General features: G+C 36.3%; 2 protein-coding genes across 4 annotated transcripts in view; one reads left to right on the forward strand and one right to left on the reverse strand.

Moving 5' to 3' along the window:
* Positions 1–36: 36 nt before the first annotated feature.
* Positions 37–6,353, forward strand: LOC113043653 (gamma-aminobutyric acid receptor-associated protein-like 2). The gene is made up of 4 exons (XM_026203160.1): positions 37–210; positions 1,383–1,438; positions 3,619–3,791; positions 5,909–6,353. The coding sequence occupies exons 1-4, from the start codon at positions 177–179 to the stop codon at positions 5,997–5,999; spliced, it is 354 nt and encodes a 117-aa protein (XP_026058945.1). The 5' UTR covers positions 37–176; the 3' UTR covers positions 6,000–6,353.
* A 14,205-nt stretch (positions 6,354–20,558) lies between these two features.
* Positions 20,559–22,782, reverse strand: part of LOC113043654 (NEDD4-like E3 ubiquitin-protein ligase WWP2) — a 45,240-nt gene continuing 43,016 nt past the window's right edge. For all 3 annotated transcript variants that reach the window (XM_026203162.1, XM_026203161.1, XM_026203163.1), the window contains 4 exons: positions 22,604–22,708; positions 22,404–22,500; positions 21,611–21,683; positions 20,559–21,518 (listed from right to left, as the gene is read on the reverse strand). In XM_026203162.1, the coding sequence (XP_026058947.1) occupies positions 21,419–21,518; positions 21,611–21,683; positions 22,404–22,500; positions 22,604–22,708 (375 nt within the window). In that variant the 3' untranslated portion in view covers positions 20,559–21,418. The remainder of the gene's footprint in view (positions 21,519–21,610; positions 21,684–22,403; positions 22,501–22,603; positions 22,709–22,782) is intronic.

Below are 22,782 nucleotides of genomic sequence, written 5' to 3' on the forward strand. Positions count from 1 at the left end.
GGTAAAGCCCCGCCGTGACGTAATCGCGTAGTCGCGGTGACGTCACAACAGCTCGTCTGAAGACGCACGTCCGCTGCCGTTACATTGTTGACGTTTTTAGTTTTGAGATTTCGTTGACTTTAGATCACCAGATACTTTCATTAACAGGTCGCTCCTCGAGCAGTACCTCTGCAAAAATGAAATGGATGTTTAAAGAGGACCATTCTCTGGGTAATTATTCGGAAATGTTATGTTATTATCAACAACGGCCTGTCAGATGCGAGTAGTTATTGATCTGTTGGTCAGTCTGACGCTTTTAGCTGCTAACTTACCTCGATCTAGCTCAGCTTGCGATCTAAGACTTTATTTATCTGATGATTTCTGGCAAGTTGTGTGCTGCTCATAATAACGACATTAATAAGCATAATAAACCGAAATCACACCGTGGGAGAGTCAGCCTCTGGTTGTTTTATCAGCGTTTGTAGTGTGATTGTTTCTCTTTCGTTTTAGCGTACCATGTTTAGCATACAAACATACATAATGCATCAATGTTTTATGTGACTGAAAGATATTCACATGTCTAATGTGTATGTAAATATTTGGTAATTGAGTTTGTTACATGTAACTAAATAATGTAATTACAATATATATATATATATATATATATATATATATATATATATATATATATATATATATATATATATATATAATTGTAATCCGTTACAGTTAACGTTCCTGATATAAACAAAAGTGTAATTAAATCACAGTTACTTGTTAAAATCTTGACGATTACAAAGTGGGTTACATCTGTTTTTTTTTTTTGTTTTTTTTTACACACACCCAATTGATTCCTTTCAGAAATTGCAGTTTTTCCTGTCATAACTAAGACCGATTTTATTTTAAAACCTGTATCATAGCTACTCAACTATTTCTTATGGTCTTATTGTGTGGTAGCTGTGCTTTAAAAATAAATTATAATGATCTTAATTCAAGTGATGAAGTGAGTGTAATCAGTGTTGAGTTGTGTAAGGTTAACCCTGCTGCTTTACATGTTTCAAAATAATGAACAGTTGAAAACATTATATATTTAGAAAAATAGTTACATGTAATCAGTTACATTACATTAATAAAGTAATTGAAGTAGTTACACACTACTTATTACATTTTAGATAGGGTAACTTGTCATCTGTAACCTATTACATTTCCAAAGTAACCTTCCCTACACTGATAGTTACTGTGTGTGGTATTAAATCTATTTAGGATTATTAAAAAATAATGCAGGCAAGAATGACTAATGAGAATGCAATGGTGTTTAAAACACTCTCTAGTGAATATTAATGATGTGAAGAGCATTGCATGTAGACTGATCGATGTCTTGTCTTTTTGCATCCATCTTTCAGAGCACAGGTGTGTGGAGTCGGCCAAAATCCGCAACAAGTACCCAGACAGAGTTCCTGTGAGTATGGATATGAAAAATGCAGCATGGGCATAGCCTTCTCTGTTTTAAAATGTATGGTGATACATCTTTGTTAGAGAGCTTATCACTGTTATGCACATCTGGGGAAAATCGAAGAACAAACCAGGAGTAATTTTCCATCTGGAAGGAATGGGGTTGTCACTATAATCAATACTTATAGCAATGCCAGTGAAATTTTATGATATTTCCATAAAACCAGTATGCTGTTGAATACAGGCCTGTTATCAGATAAAATAAACAAATTACCAAGACAATTAAGGAAAACCATTAAACCCAGTTAAATCACACAAAGGACCAAAGGATGTAGAATCCAAATTATTAAGCATCTTTATTTGTCATTGACCCATTGTTATTTGGCCGATAATAACCATATCATAGACAACAGACAACTGAAGGTGTAAAGACACTTTCACACCAAACGTAAATGTTGTTCACAGAGATTTTTTGTTTGTTTGTTTGATTTCCTTTGGACAATGTGTCATGTTTTTTTCTTCATCCTGCAATAAATGCTTATAAATAGAATCGATTAGATTTCAGCATTTCATGGTGCTAATGCACTGAAAGCTATTTGCCAACCAGCATAAACACCAAAGGATCTTGAATCAGCATTGAAGATGGATGTCTTTTTTCCACACATATTGAGCACAAGCCTAAAACATCAATGTTTGCAGTGCATGAACCTTTGAACTACAAACATGACCTGCAATCAATGAGCTATTTGCATAAAATGTTCTGCAAACATTCATCATTTTAATTTGCATAAGACATAAAATGTATCCACTATCAACAGTTTTTTGTCACATACACTGTAAAAAAAATAAATAAATAAAAATAATTTCCAGTCTATGAAACCTTTTGAGTCTCAAATATTAAAATAAATGCTATTTTCTTGAAACTACATAAAAATCCTTGTCAGAATAACAAAATTACTCCAAATGTTGCCCCATCTAGTCAAACACAGTTGGCTGGACAAACAATTTCATATTGTTGAAATGTTAAGGCTTTGGTTCCCAGCATGCATTGCAGCATGAATAAATTATTCAGTTTACATTTACCTTTAGCAGACGCTTTTATCCAAAGTGACTTAAAAATGAATTATTACACAGTTATGATCATGCAGTTACTGTTATAGCATTATTGTTTTGCTGATAACACTTTTGATAGTTGTTTGTTGTACTGTGATGAAAAGAGCTCATCTTTTTAACATTTGTTGGTTGTTCTGTTCTTGAGGTTTGTGTGTCTCAAGAAACAAAAAAATTATAATTACCTCAACGACAGTAAAATAAGATAATCAGAATTGCATGAACAAACAAATGTATTTTTTTATTTGTTGAGAAAGCTCAAAAGTCTTACTGCATCAGGTTGCTTTACTTTAAGTATTCTCAACAGTTTATATTTTTTACAGTGTATTTACACTATGTGACCAAAAGTATTGGGACACTCCCTTCTAATGAACAGGTTTGACTTCTTCACTCATTTCCTCGGGTATTCCTATTGTTAAACATATTGACCCTGGACCACAAAACCAGTTTTAAGTCGCTTATATTTTTAGCAATAGCTAAAAATACATTGTTTACAGTAGGTCAAAATTATAGATTTTTCTTTTATGCCTAAAAATCATTAGGATTAAATAAAGATCATGTCCCATGAAGATATTTTGTAAATTTTATCACCGTAACTTAATTTGTGATTAGTAATATGCATTTCTAAGTACTTCATTTGGACAACTTTGAAGGAGATTTTCTCAATATTTCGATTATTTTCACCCTCTGATTCCAGATTGTCACTAATTTTGTACTAAATATACCAAAAAAGAATCTTTTAGTGTTTTTTTTTTTTTTTTTTTAAACTTAAGATCAACTTCAACAAATTCCACCAAACAAAATCAACAAATGACTTTGTCTTGTCTGTGTTTCCTTTTCTATATTTATTGCTAAAGTAATTGTTGAACTTGAAAGTGCACTGCAGCTTGTGCCTTCTCTTGTGCTGAAATGAATTAGATTTTGATTTATTGCTGACAGATAGTTGTTTCTCTCTTGATGTGAACAGACCACTCATTGCTGATGCTGTGTCTGTGGAAACACCTTCACATCATCCTTACAAAGTGCATACTTTACAACATATGATTGCCTTTGTTTGCTCTCTCTTGTGTTTATCAGGTTATTGTAGAGAAGGTTTCTGGTTCACAGATTGTGGACATTGACAAGCGCAAGTATCTGGTCCCGTCTGACATTACAGTGGCCCAGTTCATGTGGATCATCAGGAAGCGGATCCAGCTGCCTTCTGAAAAAGCCATATTCCTTTTTGTCGACAAAACTGTCCCTCAGTCCAGGTACAATCCTGCTTTATTGATTACAAAGACTTTATTTGAGTCTGTGTCAAAACACTTGACTTAAAATCAATTAACAGCATTTGGGTATAATGTTAGTTACCACAATTAAATAATTTAAATCATTGAAATGCATTTACAATGCTAGAACATCAGTGTTAAAATACAGTTTCAAAGACATGACTGGAACGACACTAGTGCTGCTACTGATGACATGTTTGTAGGTCAACCTGGAAGTTGATAGGATTTTCCATTGGCTGAATTATTATTATTATTATTCATAAAAAAATATTAATTATTGCTGAAATAACAACAAAGGGTTTATGATTCTTGCACATTAAATTCATCACGATAATCCTCTCAAATGAACACAACTTTTATACATTTGGAAACCTGATTGCCTGAAGTTATAAGCATAGGTTTTAAATGAACTACTCCACAGTCTCATGATTTTAACATAACCATCCGTAACCTTCCAACAACTCTTATCAGTCTAACAACATTCCCCGAATGCTTGCGCTCCTCCTTTGTCTGAACTGAACACAAACGTCTGTGCATGTCTAGTGAGCTTTTTTAAATGTCACCAGCAGCCACTCTTAGTGCCATTTAACTACTTCTTTTCAAGACATGTAAAAGCTGTAAAAATCAAAAGACCGTATTACTCACAGTTTGGGGCTAGTTACTCAAAATCACGAGTTTATTACTCATTACTAGTTACTCCTTTCAAAAGTAATATTACTTATTAATTACGTTCTGGCAACAGGAATTAAGTTACAATACTAGTTATATAACCTTTCTTTCACACCCCACAGAAGTTGCATATCTTCCCCACAAAAGTCTTCTCAGGTGTTACAACCAATATATTTAGTAACTAGCTAACTAGCTGTTTTATAGATGGTAACTGTAATAATATTACTGAAATCATATTAGTAATTACAGTATTAGCTGGAATGTTATTACTGTAACGAGTTTCTGTCCATTACTGATGTATTTTATGTTGTGAAATATCCTGAGCTTGTTTTAAACACAAACATTATTTGACCAAAGCCCATTGAGGATGGTGGAACCACAAGTACTAAAATATGAACTTCTCTCTGGACTTTGAGCTACAAAACTGTCATTTCTACAGCACTCGAATGCTTACTGACTTACCAAAACATGTTCTGTAACACTGTCAACTCACCATTAGTTATTTATAATGCAGACTGTGTGAAAGCAGTTTTACCGTTTTAAACAGGGAAATAGTGTGTTGAAATAGTGTGCTGTTCTCCTCTGGCCAGACGAAACCAGCAGAGGCTGCAGCAATATTGAGCAAACCCTGCCCACAGGAACATCACTTGTTTGTTTCATGCTTGATTTCAAATAACACGTTTTTATGAACCTCGGGGCTTTCACATGCACCAATTATAAACAAATTATAAATAAAAAACTAGCTTTTAACAGACCAAACTACCCACATATCTCATGGCAAATATTCCAGGAAATGAAGAGACAATGACACACCAACTACAGGAATTGAGTTCACTAAAACATCTGCAGGAGTCTAGTATTTCCTTATACAGCAGACATGTTCACAATGTGGATTTACTTGAATTGCTTCCTGAACATGCAACATTCAAGCTGCTGAAACTCTATAGGTGATTGTGTCCAGTAACTGAAGATATGGTCTCAGATTTCGTATGAAAGGGAAGGAATTGACTTCTGGAATATTTTCCTGTGACGCGCGGGTCACACCCAACATCCTCCTTTTACATCCATTTATAAATGATCTCCATTCCCCCCCTTGATCCGCCATCTCAAAAACACTCACCTGAACTTCTCTAGTGTACCGATGCTCGAGAACACCTCAAAACAACAGGCTTCAGAAGTGAACCGGGTTTATTTAGGATTAATCTGTTATTAATATGGTATTCGGTTGATGTGCCTTCTATTGACATTTTCACACAAATTGTGATTTTCCTGTCCTGTCGCTTAATGTGGTTCAGTTACTGTCAACATCTTTCAAAGTCATTTTCACAAAATACCTGTGCATTCATTAAATCTATTTAATTTAAAATATTGATCTATATGGTTTGTATAAGTGAATCTATTTCTACTCACAATCCTCATTCTTGTTTCAGTCTGACTATGGGGCAGCTCTACGAAAAAGAAAAAGATGAGGATGGCTTTTTGTACGTGGCTTACAGTGGAGAAAACACGTTTGGATATTAGGATCCCTGTATCATCCCAGGCTGTGCAACACATCACTCCCGTTTCTTTTGGACTGCGTGATTGGGAACAGGATCGAATCATCTGTCAATTAACCATGTAGCAGATGTGTTTGTACCTCTGTTGTCACCCCTCATATTGTGCTCTGAAACATTAGATCGACTCCATTAGTGATTTTTCTTCTTTTGGTGAATGATGTTATTACAGACGCTTAATGATGTTGACACTGAGAATATATAGTAACTTTTAATGTTTTAATTTATCTGTATTTCCCCCCTGTAAATTATATATTTAAGATAATTGAAAGGTAAGGTAGCTGGATGACCTAACCAATAAAAACCAACACCAAAAAATAAACCGATTGTCAATTTGATTTATTGATACCCACTATTTCAAGAAATCTTTTTCAGAATAAAAAAAAAGTATTGAGGTCAATCATACAGGTTTGGATCTACATGATGAGGATTTGTATTCAGCTGTCCATTTATAATATAAATAAAAACCTCACTGACCAGAACATATATGGTCGCAATGTAAGCTTTAATGCAAAGTTTACCTGATACTGAAAAACTAGATGACTCACCTGATGCTCTTTATCATACCACAAATGCAAATACTGACCAGTGGCTTTCAGTCTAAAAAGAAAAGACTATGAAAGTGTAACACAATAGCTTTCACTGAAAACTTCACCTCATTCAAACTCTGCTGATCATGAGACATTGGAAAACCAGTGGTGTTTGCCATCAGTGAGATTTGAGAGCTACAGCAAATGTTTCTGACACACAGCCCCTGTATTAACAGACTTGGAATGAATAGCGTAGTATACATATTTTAGTGTAGTATACATGCATTTTTTGGTTTTTAGCCCCTGTTCAATATACACTTTTACTGAATGGAGAACAGAGCGAGCCTGCTAACAGAAGTGCTCAACGCTGATTACTGTCAGAGTTTAAAAATCACTCCAATTAAGATCATAATTTAATTTTAAAGCACAGACGCCACAACATCTGACTTTAGTACCTCTTTTCACTTGGGACTGTTCTCAGGTTAAACTCTATTAAAGCTATCAAATATAGTTTAACAGCTACAATACTGTTTTTGAAATCAAACATTTGCTATGACAGGAAACACTGGCATCTAACAATGCCTTGGGGAAAAAAAACTGTTAATCTTAAAAAAATAAAGCATACACTTAAATCTGAATGGGAAATAAAACTTATAGAATAAGTATGTGTCCTAAACTCCTGAAACACAGGGGTCTCATATTTTAAACCAATCAATGCAATTTGGGAAAAAAATCAATCAAATCTTTGTATGTGTTAAAATATTCAGATATTTTTAGAAGCAACTGAAATTTAATGACACTTTTTTTTCTCGGTAACTGTAACAGATTACAGTTATAGTTATTTAGTAATTACATTATGTAATTTAGTTACATGTAACTAGTTACTCCCCAACACTGTTTAAGGTTCATTTAGCAGTTTTACACTCTTAACTTTTTTTTTACATGTATTTTTTTTTTTTTTTATCTCTTTGAGTTTGAGACACAGCTTTTATTAATTTGATCCGTTCAGGACACTGATGTGATAAAGACTAGTCCACTAGGAAAAAAGCAGCAGTTCTGGCGGGCTGCAGGGCCACAGCGGGAAGGCCTGAGACGCAGCTGTGTCCAGACCTGCAGCGAGCGTAGAGAAGAAACAAACACATCCATCAGACACAACAGATACACAAACAACACCTGCGCGCTGTAGGGAGCATGCAAGAGAGGTCAGAGGTCAACGTGACTTTCAGGACAGGCATGCATGGCATCATGTTTCTAATGCTAGAAACATACTGTACTCTACACAAACACGGACACAAATGGTTGGCCAACATATTTGCAAACATCTGGTCCCGTTGTTCAGACTCAGAGTTGGGGAAGGTGACATTTCATGAAAATATGACATTTTCCAAGTGTTATAATCAGGTCCCCGGTGCATCTACCAACCCAAAAAGCTTGTGGAAAAATGAGCACATCACTTTCTCTGTGACGTAAAAAGGAGATCTTATTATAATATTTCAAGCATTTAATCAGCACATTTCCACCCACAGAAAATCATTGCTAACTGTTCTGTCTTTGGCTGCACAGACGAGCACAGAACACAGTTTAGAGTCCCAGCTTCAAAGGAGAAAAGAGAGCAGTGGATTTATTTATTCTTGTTGTCCCAGGAACATGTCTCACTTGGTAAAATCAGGTTAGGCTTTGACAGTTTAAGCACAATAAGACATGAAAGAGAACTTAGTTTAGTACTCACCTGCTGTGTGTAGCTGCTTTCTGTGCCTGGCTTCAGATGTCTGCGCTCAGAATACCCTACATTAGAAGTTAATATGGTTTAAGACAGTGCGATATACATAGCCCCTTTCACACTGCAGTGCACACTGAGTGCCTTCTGTGTGAACACAAACACGTCCCGGGATTGATTCCGGGATCGATCCAGGGTTAAGGACCTGGTAGCATTGTCAGGTTCAGTCCTGTAATGAGCTCTGTGTGAACAAAAGCCAGAACCAATGCTGTAAAGGGTGTGTCATGTGCGACTCTTTTACCTGGTGTTTTGAAGACAGATCAACGTTTGCAACTAAATAATATTTGCAAACTGTAATGAAGCAGAGATCAGGTAGTTCCTCACTATCCATGCTCAAGCTGAGATTGTTCGCCAGCTTAAGTGGAAGTTAACATGCCTAGCGTTTTCGACTCGTAAATTACACGTCACATCCTGAGGTCACATGTCATTACGGGACCTTCAAGGGTTGTGTGTGAACCTGTTTTTATACAGTCTATGGTGTGAACGCACGCACAGATTCCTGGAAATCACTGGCAGTGTGAATTAACCAAAATCCAATGATCAGGGAACAATTGTCGGGACACATTACCCGTGTATTACCCAGAATCTCAGTGTGAAAGGGGCTTATGTTAATAAAAACTAGATATGCATCGATCTGATATTCAGTATCGGTATTGGCTCTGATACTGGGATTTTCTGCTAATTCAAGTATCGGTCAGACGAGACCTATCCAAATCCGATATATTCTGTGTTATTATTAAACCCCACAAAAGGAACATAAACATTATAAAGCCCTGTAAAGTTTTCATGCACTATATGCCAAGTGTTCAGAAGCTGTTCCATAGTTCAGTGTGAGGTACAGATGAGTAAGTCATTAAATTCAAGTTCATATAAACTCTTTTCTATGCTGCCACTCTCTGTCATCCTCCATTCAGCAATCAAACCAAACAGATTTTTGTATCAGAGTATCTGAGATTTGAGCTGTGAAGACACAGCCCTATTCTGGAAAAGGGGGAAGGGAGCAGCAGCTCATTTGCATTTAAAGAGACATATTAAATAGCCTATTTCTGTTTCCACTCAAATAATAGACAAGGACCGAGAGGGTCTGTAGAAGTTGTGTGGGAAAGACCAGCTAGCCACAGCACAGTATTCCTGAATATAAATAGTGCCCAGGATGTAGCTTTCCTTCTAGTTGTGTGAGCCTGTAACTCTCCTGGGGGTTCCACATCCACATTATTATAACATAACACGATATCCTCCACAACCCAGTGCAAGAGATGGTGACAGGAGACAGGCTTTCCCTTGAATGAGTCTGCCCACAAAACAAAAATAACTAACTAATAAAGACTAATAAAGCATGCAGTTCACTCACCCTATTTGCTGTAGTAAGAGGAACTAACAGAGCACTCTTTAAAGAAAGCAGGTTTAAGGAGATGCTCTCAACAGGCTTGAACGGGGCTTTAGAGAACGCATTCAAGACCACGGACAAATGGGTGGGACCAACGGCTTTGATATTGGGTGTAACTGTCGTACTCCTCTCATAAATTGGCAAACAAGAGGATGCTGGCCTATAGTACCCAAGTCAAGTCCTGTATGACATGCAGAAATATCGGCCAAATAAACCTTAACCATGGAAAAAGCTCTGCCTTTGTTCAGGAAGTGTTGCAAGAAACATAGCTAATTCAAAATTGAACATAATTTCTTTCTGCACACCATGCTTCGAACACTCCCCATTTGAGACTGTTTAAAGAGCATGTGGATGTGGCCCTTGAATTCTGAACTGTCTGAATGACCTTCAGAAGGTAAATCAGCTGCATTTACATTCAGCCTCTCACGGGGCAGGCCCAAAGAGACAGCTTCTATGGGGAGGAGTGGAATATCTCCAGATAATCCCTGCGTGCTGGTAATAGCCATGGCCGGTCACAGAGCAGCTGTGCAATCTCTGCTACCCACAGTCTCCACGGCCATTATGGTGCCATTGGAATCTCGCTCTCTTACCCTCCATAATGTCGGCTCGATTAGGCTTAACAGGAGAAATGCGTACAGTAGTGCATCTGGCCATTCGTGTGCTAGAGCATCCACAACCAATGGTCCATCGTCACCTGCTAGAAAGAAGAAAAATCGCACGATTTTATGCGATGTAAAGAGATCTGTGGCAGCTTGATTGAATCCATGCCATTTCATCTGAACCACCTGGGGATGAAGTCTCCTCTCCCCGTACAGCAGGTTCCCTCTGGACAGCAAATCTGCTCCTCTGTTCATTATTCCTGGAACATGCACAGCACACAACAGGAGGTTCACGCTGCCCCACATTATCAGCTTCTTCGCTAACATGTGAAGTTTGCAAGAGCATAAGCCTCCCTGTCTAACACTCAAAACACCACTGAATTCAACCTGAGACCCAAGTATATTATTTCCCATAAAGGGGTCAGACAGCTCTTGCAACCTAGTCTCTCCAGGTGAGTCAGCAGTGTATTTGTATCAACCACTGCTTGAATGTGAATGTGTGAATGTGACATGACATACAGCCAAGTATGGTGACCCATACTCAGAATTTGTGCTCTGCATTTAACCCATCCAAAGTGCACACACCCAGCAGTGAACTCACACACACACACACACACAAACACACACACAGCAGTGGGCAGGTGCTGTATTATTGCAGTATTGCCGCTCCAAGACTCAAACCCACAACCTTAGGATTTGGAGTCAAACTCTCTAACCACTAAGCCACCACTTCCTCCCATAGGCTACGATGCACACATGAGCAGGTTGTCTAGATAAGCCAAACTGCTTAATGATAGTCAAAGGCAGTTCATCACTGAATTCAGTGATGTCATCATCTCAGTTCAGTTAAAATAGTATCTGTGCAATCATTTGCAATCAAGTCAATGATATCACTGTGAATTAAGTGTCCCCAACTTAGCAAGCCAGAGGCAACAAAAAACTTTGTAGTAAGTCAGTTCTCCTCTGACCAGATGAAACCAGCAGTTCAATTCCAGGCTGCAGCAAAGTCCGGTAAGACGAGACTCTGACTCCCATATTCCTTTTTTTTCCTTTATTTGGTAAAAATTCTCTGAGCTAGAGAGAGGCCAAAGGGTATTTTCACATACTCGTATGCTGTATTTTGATATGCAAATCTCAGAAATTTCCTCAGACAATTTTTTTTTTGGAGAAAAAGCATTTTTAAATTGTACTTTCTGAGGTGTTTGTTAAGGGCTCGTAAATCCAGAATGGGATGAAGACCCCCCCCTCTCTTGGGAATCACAAAATAAGTAAGAGCCCTCTTTCCTTTCTTCCGTTGGGATTATTCTTGGATAGATACGACAGAGACCTTTTTATTTGTGTTGGAACAAACCCTGTGAATAGAGGAGGAGACACTGTTTCAGGGGGCACCTGGGGAACATGGGCTATATGTCAGCATACATTTGAACCTGAATGAATGTTAGAAAGAGAAGCCCAAGTATCGTGGACCGCAAAGACAGATGTTAAGATGTGCTAGATGACATCTCCTGGGCCCAAACCCGACTCCAGAGCAAGACACCGATGAATAGTCTTCTTCTCACTGTAGGCTCCACCCACTGAAATTCACTCGCTTAACGGCCGACACTTGATCACGCTGAATGCGAGTGACGTATTGCATCAAAAGCATATAGAAATAATCTTCACTGTCAACATCTTGTCTACGATGGATACAGATGTTCTGACACAGTCGCGCTTGATTCTGTATTCAGGACACATGCAGTGAAAGATCATTCGATTTGACACGTTTGGTGTAAACAGCTCATTCTCATCTTTGTACAGTTATCAGAAGGATCCCATTAAAATGGCTACAGTAGTTTATTTTTAATAGTCTCCCAGATCATGTCAGAGGATTGCTCGGAGCAGAGGATTTTGTTTTGTAAATGAGGCAGTGTCATGGAGAGTCACCAAGAAACATTTGTTAAAAGATGAAGTGGTACTAGATCTGACTGCAGCTGCATCACAAACTGTAAGTAAATGTTTTGTTTTGGGTTTTTTTTTGGGGGGGGGGTTGTTTTTTCTATGCAGTGATGTTAGCCAATCATAATGGTGGCTAATCTTAACTTTATTAAGATGATGAGTAAACCTCTAGGAAACATATTAAAATAATTTTAAAAAATCCATGTCATGACCTCTTTCAGAGCACAACAACACACAAAACTGAGCTGGAAGTGTTTGCATTTATTAGCCTTAATGCTGCAAGTCATCTGGAGATCCCAGCATCAGTCACAGAGTAAAGTCTTATTTTTGTAATAATGCAGAAATCCTTTGCTAATGAGACTGTGAAAGCAGACACGGGCTGATGGATTTATTTGAGCATGGAGTGCATATAGACGCCTGTGTTGTGGGATCTCTGTGGACGGATGGTTGTTATTTGCTCTTGTGTGAGTCTGTCAGCGGTGTAACTAGAGCTGGACGCAGGGCAGGATCACTTCAAAGACACAAGGACAGAAGAACACTGTTCCCTCGGGTCACCAACTAACAAAGATCTACTGTTCAATAATCATGCTGCTTTACAAGAATAAAACACGCATACCGTCTGACATAACACAAATCAACTAAAAAAAGTCACTTTACACCACAATTGAGTAGTCTAAACCAAACAGAGCAGTGAATCTGATTACCACGACAGGGATTTGTGTAAATATCGGTTTACTGAGAGTCTGGGACTAGTTTTCACATGAGAAACATATCTGATTACCAAAGAGTACACACAGTTTCTCTTAAAGCAGTCTGTATGTTGGTTTCATTTTTTTTTTCATCTAAAATGTTGTCATAGTTTAGTAATATCTGTAGACTTTGAGATCTAGTGTATTGTCCATAAATTTAAGATTGGTGAAAGTCACGTTTTAAATGTTATGCATTTTACATTTTATGAATTAACCCTAACCTCACAGAGTAACAACATGCTTGTCTTTGTGTTGAACTGTATTTTCTTGTTCAAAGGATTTTGGAGCCAAGACTAAAAATTTTCTAGTCGGATATATTCATATATTAGCACTTTACACAAAACAGATTGTTTCAAAGCGTCCTCATGAATAAACAGGAAAATAGCAGTGTTAATGTTGTTAACTAAATTCAGCAACTGTGAAAATAATTCAATTTCAGCTGTAAGCAGCTCTACAGAAGACACTAGTGTTTATTCAGCACAGTTTAACTTTCATCGATTCATGAAATGAACCAGCACTAAACTGACTTGAGCTGAACAATGACAATGTTGCAAAGTTAGTGTCATTATCCAGATCTGTTCAGTTCTCATCAAACAGTGTCAGTGCAAGGTAATATAATAATTTCATGAATGAGAAATGTTTCCTGCAGTAAGACTATTGCAGGTCTCCCAGTTTTAAAGCACTCACCGGAGGGACTCTTCTGTTGCTGCCATCAGTTTCAGAAACGAAAGAAAGAGCTCCACTTTACTGATGAATGACCTACAGATGGAGAAATATGAAACGTAATAAACATGAGCTCATAGCTGGTTATTGTGGTGACTCACTGTTTTGGGATGACACTGTCAGCTTATAAAGTAACATTAACCAAGCTTCATTTACATTTACAGCCCACATGTGAGTCATTAACATATTCTCCTCAGAATGCAAATTACTTGTTATCAGGTGATCACCTTGCTAGCGATGAGCCCAGAGCTGTTTTAGTCACTCCTGTTTGTCACCGTTGGCAGTGACATCTAGAGGCTGCTGGGATACATCTGTAGAGACATTTATATCACCGTAAGTTCAGTGAGAGAAAACTTCTTATCATTAACAGGAACACTAAAATGGACCACACAGACAGTGAATGACACTGATTGTCAATCTGAACCAAGCCAGCTCAAAAAAGGTCAATGACTGCTGTAGTTATGGACACTTTTACTGTTAGTAACATTGAAAAATGACCTTTTTTGATATTTGACCTTTTTTGGATTTTTGATATTCTGTGCAATGGTCATGTTTTTTTTAGAAATGTCACTTTCTTATAAAGCTGTAGGCAAGTTATCAACAGAGCCCAACAGACTGCTGCAGGCATGAAGTATTTCAAAAGGCCAAACACAAGCATTTTAGTTCTTGGGGTCCATCGGCCCGGCTGATTTTTCAAATGTTAAATTGCTTAAATAAGGTCTGTGTTTACACAAGCTCAAGATACTGTAATGATTCATTCTACAACATATTATAAACACACCTTTGCTTTTGTAAAAGCTGTTACTTCTCTTGAAAACACAGTTGAAAAGTATCTAAATGTTACTTCAGAGGCAAGTCGGTGACATTAAACTCACTAGTCACTTTCACAGCATCACTGTATATTTATAATCATGCTCTTGCCAACTATCCAAACTAAAACACTCAGGAAATAGTCTACGTGGAAAAAGTATTTAGGGTGTTTGGTGCAGGAACCAGGGTGATGTTAAAGGTGCAACAGGTGATTGTCTTCAGAAACATTTTTTGTTATACTGGTTGAAAGTCTCTTCACATCCCGATAGCAATCATTAAGTTAAGTGGTTTAAATTCATTTATCTGTATTTATACATTCTGTGGAAGGCATAGAATCAAGCTCTGAGCGTTTAGCGCTTTCCTACTAGCCTGTCAACGTATGTATCTGCACACCTCTGTTCGCTTCGCACAGACAGAATACATCATTAGCGCATTGTGCAGACAGAGCTAGAATAGCAGACAACATCAACAACCCGGTCTTCATTCCTGGTATTTTAGTACTTTTTAAGTTTTCTCACTGGTTAATGACACATGATGTAGCCCAGCGCACATATTTTGCATGTCTCTCTTATAGTTAACACACCCGCTTCAGATGACCAACGCGATACGTGAATGAACTGTGTTCCAGTCGATATGATCCCTGCACCGTGTTCATTGCTCCCGACTCCCTGAGCAGGGGTTTATTTCACTTCAAAACATGGACTGGAATTGGGAACTGCTTACTAGTCTATTGTAGTCATGTTGTCTCTGGTATTCTTGTCTGTGAGCATAAATGTGTTCAGGGGCCGTGGCTTTGGACAGCGATGGCAGGGAGGGTGGATGTTCGCTTTCAGTGCTATCAGGCTAATGTTAGCATTTTCCAAAATCTCCTATTGCACCTCTAACTTTCAACTTGGCCTGTATAAATACTTCAGTAACACTTTATTTTAAGGATCAAGGACCTGTGATACTTTTTTCTTTGATTATTTGATGAATAAAACGAACAGCATTTATTCAAATCATAATTTTTCCTAAAGTATAACTTAGTCCTTACTGTCCTTTACATTTAAAACATCCTTGCTGAATAAAAATAATTTAAAAAAATAAAATAAAAAAGGAAAGAAAAAATTTACTGACCCCAAACTTTAAAGAGTATATTGTAACCAATAATATATATATTGAAGTTTTATTTATCAAAGAATCCTGAAATAAAGTCTGAAATCACAGGCTCCAGACATGAAGCAGCACAACAGTTTCCAGCACTGATAATAAATCAGCATATTGGACTGATTTCTGAAGATCATGTGACGCTGAAGACTGGAGTCATGCTGAAACTGAGCAATGATCACAGTAATAAATTACATTTTAAAGTATATTAAATTTAAAAAAAAACATTATTTGAAATTGAAATAATATTTCACAAAATTACAGTTTGTTTCCCTGTGTTTTGATCAAATATATACAGCATTGATCAGCACAAGAGACTTCTTTAAAAAACATGGAAAATCTTACTGATCCCAAACTTTTGAACGGCAGCATAACTCACTAAATCATAACGTGAAAAGTTATTACATTTCTGAAAATCACAGATTTTCAATACTTTATGAACTGTACGGCTTTTTCGTAGCCTGTCCAACACTTAAAGCGATACATGACACATCTGAAGAAAACCCCGTCAAACACCAGCAGCTAAAACAGACCGTCTTACACCAAACGTCATTACACCAAAAGCACAGAAGACCTTGTAATGGAAACACGTCAACCATCTGGGAGTGACTCTAGGTGTGCAGTCTGCTTTGGGATTGTGAACACTAGAGATTCAAGATTAATGTTTGGAAATCTCACATTGGTAAGGCTCTTGTCTACAGCGGGTGTGTTCAGTGCACAATGCATCACTGCTTCTATTTGCTTAAGTTTTGATGTAACACAAACTCATTTGAGGAGTTAAACAAGCACAGAAATAAACCTCTGTATTTTAGTGAATAAACTCTTAATGCATGGTTTCTCCTAATGGATCGTCAGTGAGCGTTTGAAACTTCTGTAATAGTTTCAAATGGATCTCAAAATCATCCAGTCATTGTTGGAAAGGGAACAAATACATAAAAATGCTGTAAAACTAAAGAATTTGTGGGAGCTGAAGGATTTTTCTGAAGAACAGCTGGAAGTTTACCTCTTTAGGACAAACAATGGACTCATGAACAACTATCACTAAACACAAACACACAGCTGTGGATCATTCAGCTAACAACACAGTATTAAGAGTCAAGTGATTTTTTATAGAACTATTATTTTATCTTGTGGACTATATGTTAACTACATCTTTTGTGAAATATCTTATTCAGGTCATTACTAAATAAAAAATAACATGCATTTTGTATGATCCCTCTGGTAATAAAATGAACATTTTGCAGAAGGGAGACTTGACCCCAACTGTATAAATACTTTGGATATACTTAATTTTAAGGTGTCCATGTTAAAGTGTAATTATACATTTAAGTACCGAGTAATATTAATTAGCTACATGCACTTACTATAGGGTTAGAATTAGGGTTTGGTTTAGGATTACCTTTATCTAATTATGTATAATGTTTTGTTATTATAATAGTAAGTACATGTAACATAAGGATGCTTTAAAATAAAGGGTTACCAATACTTTAATATATTTATTAAATATTAGATTATTACATTTTATAAATGGTCCACACATTTAATTATTAACTGTATTCATTTTTATTAATTATTCATTTTTTGAGCATACGATGTTGGATTGTGTATTTCTTTAAAATGTATTTGTTAAAAAAACTTTATTTTACCTCAGCTTAATAATATATGAATATAGAATATTTATACAACTTTAAGATTAGAAACAGCTAAGAAACAACAACTTTGTTCTCCAAACTTCTGAATTTGGCAAGAAATGAACATAAACCCAGTCCCAGCTCAGACATGTGGAAAACATCTTGCACTATGAAACAGAGGGTTTATAAGACCATTTCTGTTTTTTGGGCAGTAACTCCTAATAAAAGAGGTCATTGGTGAGATCAGCATGAAAAGAGAAGTGGAAAAATTAACAGAATCTGGAAAAAGATCAAGCTGACATCAATCTGGAAAACAACAACACCTGAACTGAGACAAAACTCCAGTTTAAGCATAAGCTTTCCGAAAAACAGAGAAATCTCTGCTTAAGCATTAACAGACGAGCTGTATCCTGTATGTCTAGCAGACTGAAACTTGACTTAACGCATGACTAAATAACACTTGTGCTGTATCTGTCATGTGTTAAGTCAAGTTTCAGTCTAGACGTACAGGATACAGGTCGTCTGTTAATGCTGAACCAGAGATTTCATTTGTTTCCACTCGAACCGCTCCTTTACCAGTGAGATGTGACTCTAAATTACCACAGAACTTCAATGCCATAAAAACCCCTCAAGAGAAAGGTTGTGTTGCTTCCCTGATGATCAGTGACTGTCTGTCTGTCTGTAGGGCAGTAGATATGCTATTTGTAGATTTGTGTATGAATTCTTCAACTGTAACGAAATGACTGATCATTGTCATTTGTTTTACACATTTATTATAATTCTGATGACTATTTCTTCTAAAATGGTAACTAATAAAAAAAATTGAAACTCATTTAATTGGAAGTATAAGGCACAGAACCTTTTTAATTTAAAGGGATACTCCATCCCAAAATTAAAAAGGTATCATTAATCACTTACCCCCATGTCGTTTCAAACCCATAAAAGCTTTGTTTGTCTTCAGAAAACAACTGAAGATATTTTGGATGAAAACCGGGAGGCTTAAATAACACGGTCGCGGTCCAGAACAATATGAAAAACATCATCAGAACAGTCCATCTGCCGTCAGTGGGTTAACCGTGGTGCGGAGAGACACAGAGGAGACCAACTGTTGAATAAAGTCATTATTTTCTTTGCATACAAAAAGTATTCTTGTCGCTGCATTGCATTACAGTTAGCATGTCAAACTAATGTTCATTTTGGGGTGGAGTATCACTTTAACTTCAATATTTAGTATTTAATATTTAAGCAGTAGCTGGACTCACAGGGTGTTTGACTGGTGAAGGAGAGGAAAGAAACTCCTGGTTTAACTGTCCATTTTCTCTCTTCAGATCCAGGGCAGAAAACATCTGAGCTCTGGACACTTACAGCTCTGTACAGCTCTGCTCTGTCAGATACCTGAGGACATTCAAAACTGGATAACTTTCAATTAAAAAATTAGATAAAGAATTAAATTGTGTGTGGGTGTGTGTGTGTGTGTGTGTGTGTGTGTGTGTGTATATATATATATATTCAAATTAAAATCATCAACAAAAAAACCTTCAAAAACTAAGTTTTTTTTTTTCTGTGTACTTTTCAGAAAAATATGTTATGAATATATAAATCTATTTAATATATCATTAAATTATATATATATATTCACAACACACACACACATATATATTATGTAAACATTTTTTTTTTTTCATTTTGGATGCGATTAATCATGATTAATGGTTTCACAGCAATATAATATGTTAGCCTGGACAACAAGACCAGTCATATGGGTAATTTCTTTTTTTTTTTTAGATTTATACATAATATGAAAGCAGAATAAATACAATTTTCATTGATGTATGGTTTGTTATGAGGACAGTATTTGGCTGAGATACAACTATTTGAAAATCTGGAATCTGAGGGAGCAAAAAAAAACTAAATATTGAGAAAATCATCTTTAAAGTTGTCCAAATTAAGTTCTAAGCAATGCATATTACTTATTTTTTTTTTTTTGGAATCAAATTTTTTAATCAAAGTTTTGATATATTTATTTAGGAAATTTAAAAAAATATCATCATGGAACATGATCTTTACTTAATATCCTAATGATTTTTGGCATAAAAGAAAAATCAATCATTTTGACCCATACAATGTATTGATGGCTATTGCTACATATATACCCCAATAAATATTACATTTAATAATAATATTAATTTGAATACACTTAAAAAAAAATCAATAAATAAGATATTAATAAATATCTTAAAATGTAGTAAGAACAATAAAATGCTCTGAAAACAATGTTCGGAGCAAATCCAAATATTGGAAGTAAAAAGCTTAATCACAGCAGATCCCCTTCACTTGAACATGTTCAGTCCTCTAGAAGAAAGGTTACAGGACATAACATCCGCTTGATGAATGTGAAATCCATGTCCAAACATTAGTGTAAACACATAAATCCATTATATATGCCCATAAGATATGGTTACAGTGTGTGTGTGTGTGTGTGTGTGTGTGTGTGTGTAAGCTACAAAAGATCTCAGACGCAGTTGGGGTTTGGTTTGTGAACGCATGACTAATGCAACCTTCACTGTCAGATGAAATAAATCACCTGACACATAACTGGCTATACTTATACTGTCTGTAAACACTTTTAGCTATTAATCAAGTGAACATAGACATTTGAAAAGATTTTGAGCCTTTACATAAATGCCATATACATTTTAAATATCCACAGGCTCATTTCTGTAAAATAACCTGAAGATAAAGAGCTATATATACAAAACACTGGGCAGTTTTTCTCCACAAAATAACAATATTTAACTGATTTATATTGTAAATCTGAATCCTGAATTTTATCATAAGCACTTCCAGTAATTACAGAATATTTAACCTGAAAATGAAACTAATGGCACTTCTGAATAAAAAACAAAACAAGTCTTCAAACTGTATACTTGAACTGTTAAAACATTTACATTTTTTATATCTATTTATTTCATTTTTTATCTACGGACCCAAGGATGTTCTGAGATCATCAAGTAGAAACCAATCAGAAGGTGCATTCACACCATGTTGAAATTATTTGATTCCAACTTAAAGCATTCACATCCTTGAAAAAAACGTATACTTCTCTCTGCTGCACAGGCAGAATGTGCTCCCATATACTTTCCATTTTAATTAAAAATTGACTTCAATAGTTGCTTGTTCATATGGTACTGAACTCAAGATTTGAAAGCTTTTTTTATATTTAAAATGATCCACAGACCATGTGTTTACAGTCCATGACTGGATTTTATTTCAACTATATACAGTGTAGCATGGCATGTCAAAAAATAATGAAATCCCGTCTGCTCATTCTCTTTAAAACAATTATTTTCTCTTTCCTCTCAGTGGTCTTCTAGTCCATATACACACACTGATATGACAGCTCTGCGGCCCATGACATCTGCAATTGAAGATTTGCTGCTGTTTATTTTATTAGTACTAGTAATATTTCTGTATTGGATGCTGCATAATAAGCAGGGAGTTTGAGAATTTCACCTCACACTGGAAAATCAGGATGGATTACATTTTGATTCAGACAATTTAGGGAATATATTTGGACCTGATTTATAAAACTGTTTATGCTGTGAACCGTGTCAGAATTTGCTTTGCTTTCTCTGCGTATAAATGTAAGGTGAAATCATCATCCCCTGAATTTACCAACTGAACTATTAGATTCAAACTAATGATTTATCTGCTGCTGATCCATCAGTGTCTCTGCTCTGCTGATTAAAAGTACAGTTAACCTTTAGTTAAGCTGCGGTTCGCTCATCCTCATGTCATTACACACCAGCATGCTGTTATTCATTCAGTGGAAGACAAACGTTGTAGTTTGAACCATCTTTACGCAGCTCTTTTGAAAATTCGTCCTTTGTGTTGCACAGAAAAATAACATCATCTGTTTAAAATGCCGTAAGGGTGAATAAATGAGGCCAGTTTCCATTTTTAGGTGAACTAGTGTTTGAATTGCAAATCGTCTGTTAGTCTAATCAACACTCTGTTCATTCAGTCAACATTAATGGCCTATTCAAAATAAATTATTTTGCTGGTCCTGTCCCTTCTATGCGGAGATATAATCAGCCTCGTCACTCTTGTCCGAATCCCTCAGTTTCTTCGATAGCGAACAGAAGTTTTTCTCGGAGCTGCTCCAGGTTCTTATAGGGTGGCAGATCCAGACGATTAAAGCTGAAATCGTAAAGCAGGAGCAACAAATAAGTACAAACACACTTCTGTGAAAAGAGTCATTTTGTACTTGTCTTTCAGATTCAGCGCCTCACCAGGTGTGACTTCTAGGCAGCCAGGTTTCCTTCCCCACTTTGTCTATGCAGAACTTTTGTGGCCCGTTACTTCCTAAACAACATTATCATCAAAAGAGGAACTATTAAAACGATTTACACTTCCCAACACCAAATATGTACAGCGAGGACAGAACTCAGGTCACATGTGAACATCTCTGTCTATCATCTACACAAGATAATCGTCTTTGATTACTTTGTGCTTGTTGCCCGTGTATCCTACCTCTCTCATTCGACACAAATCCAAATATTCCATAATATTTGCATATTTTCAATGTTTCTGAATGCGAAACTATTATTTATTATGTAAATTATAGGTTATGAGCTTCAGTCGCATTCCAACACTGACACATAGGCTGATTTATTTTGATAAAGCAACAACAAAACGGTCAAGTTATCAATGCTGGAACTGATATGTTTTGTGTCAGTGTGCGTGTACGTGTGCTGGCACGATCACTTTAACTGTTTCTTTTTACCAGCAACATCAACTTTAAACAATTCTTCATTTATTGTCTAATTAATAATGCATCATTGTAAAATATCTACTTTTATTTGAGTATACTTACAATAAAAACAAAACATTGTGCTTTTGTAAAATAAACAAATAAAATTTTGCTTTCTGCCATTTGAGTTTCCTTTCTGTGAACAAAATGATATGTATAATATAATATAAAGCTTTATCTCTATAAAATATATAGCATGAAGTAATATCATACTGTATTGTATAACATGGATATTTTGTGTATGTGGTACATTATAACTGATATTACTCTACCTATCAGTTCTGCAAAGCCTCCGACCGGCAGGCGACAAGTTCCTGTGACAAACTGCAGGAGGCGAATTCTCTTCTCATTGTCCATTTCCTTTACCACCTGTGTGACACGTAATGAAATATATAGTGTATATTAAAATGACAGAGACAGGAGCAGTAGCTGTGAGTGCATAAAAACAGCTGAGACTGAAGGTGTGAATTACCTGCCAGAACCAGTGGATCTGCTTGCTGTTTTTGGTATAATGCCGATAGATGGTGCTCTTTTGCCAGTCGTTCAGATCGATTTCCTGCATCCCACACAACATGAGCTGGAGCAAGAAACAAATCACACACCATTAACCTCATAACCTGATAGAGATAACGTCAGTACGCCTAAAACAAG

Source organism: Carassius auratus, chromosome 25, assembly GCF_003368295.1.
Source record: "Carassius auratus strain Wakin chromosome 25, ASM336829v1, whole genome shotgun sequence".
Classification (NCBI taxonomy): Eukaryota; Metazoa; Chordata; class Actinopteri; order Cypriniformes; family Cyprinidae; genus Carassius; species Carassius auratus.

Excerpts from the sequence above, each read along its gene's own strand:
- LOC113043653 (XM_026203160.1), top strand. The coding sequence starts at position 177 with ATGAAATGGATGTTTAAAGAGGACCATTCTCTGG. Across the intron at positions 1,439-3,618 it reads AGTACCCAGACAGAGTTCCT|GTTATTGTAGAGAAGGTTTC; the intron begins GTGAGTATGGAT and ends TGTGTTTATCAG. Across the intron at positions 3,792-5,908 it reads AAAACTGTCCCTCAGTCCAG|TCTGACTATGGGGCAGCTCT; the intron begins GTACAATCCTGC and ends TTCTTGTTTCAG.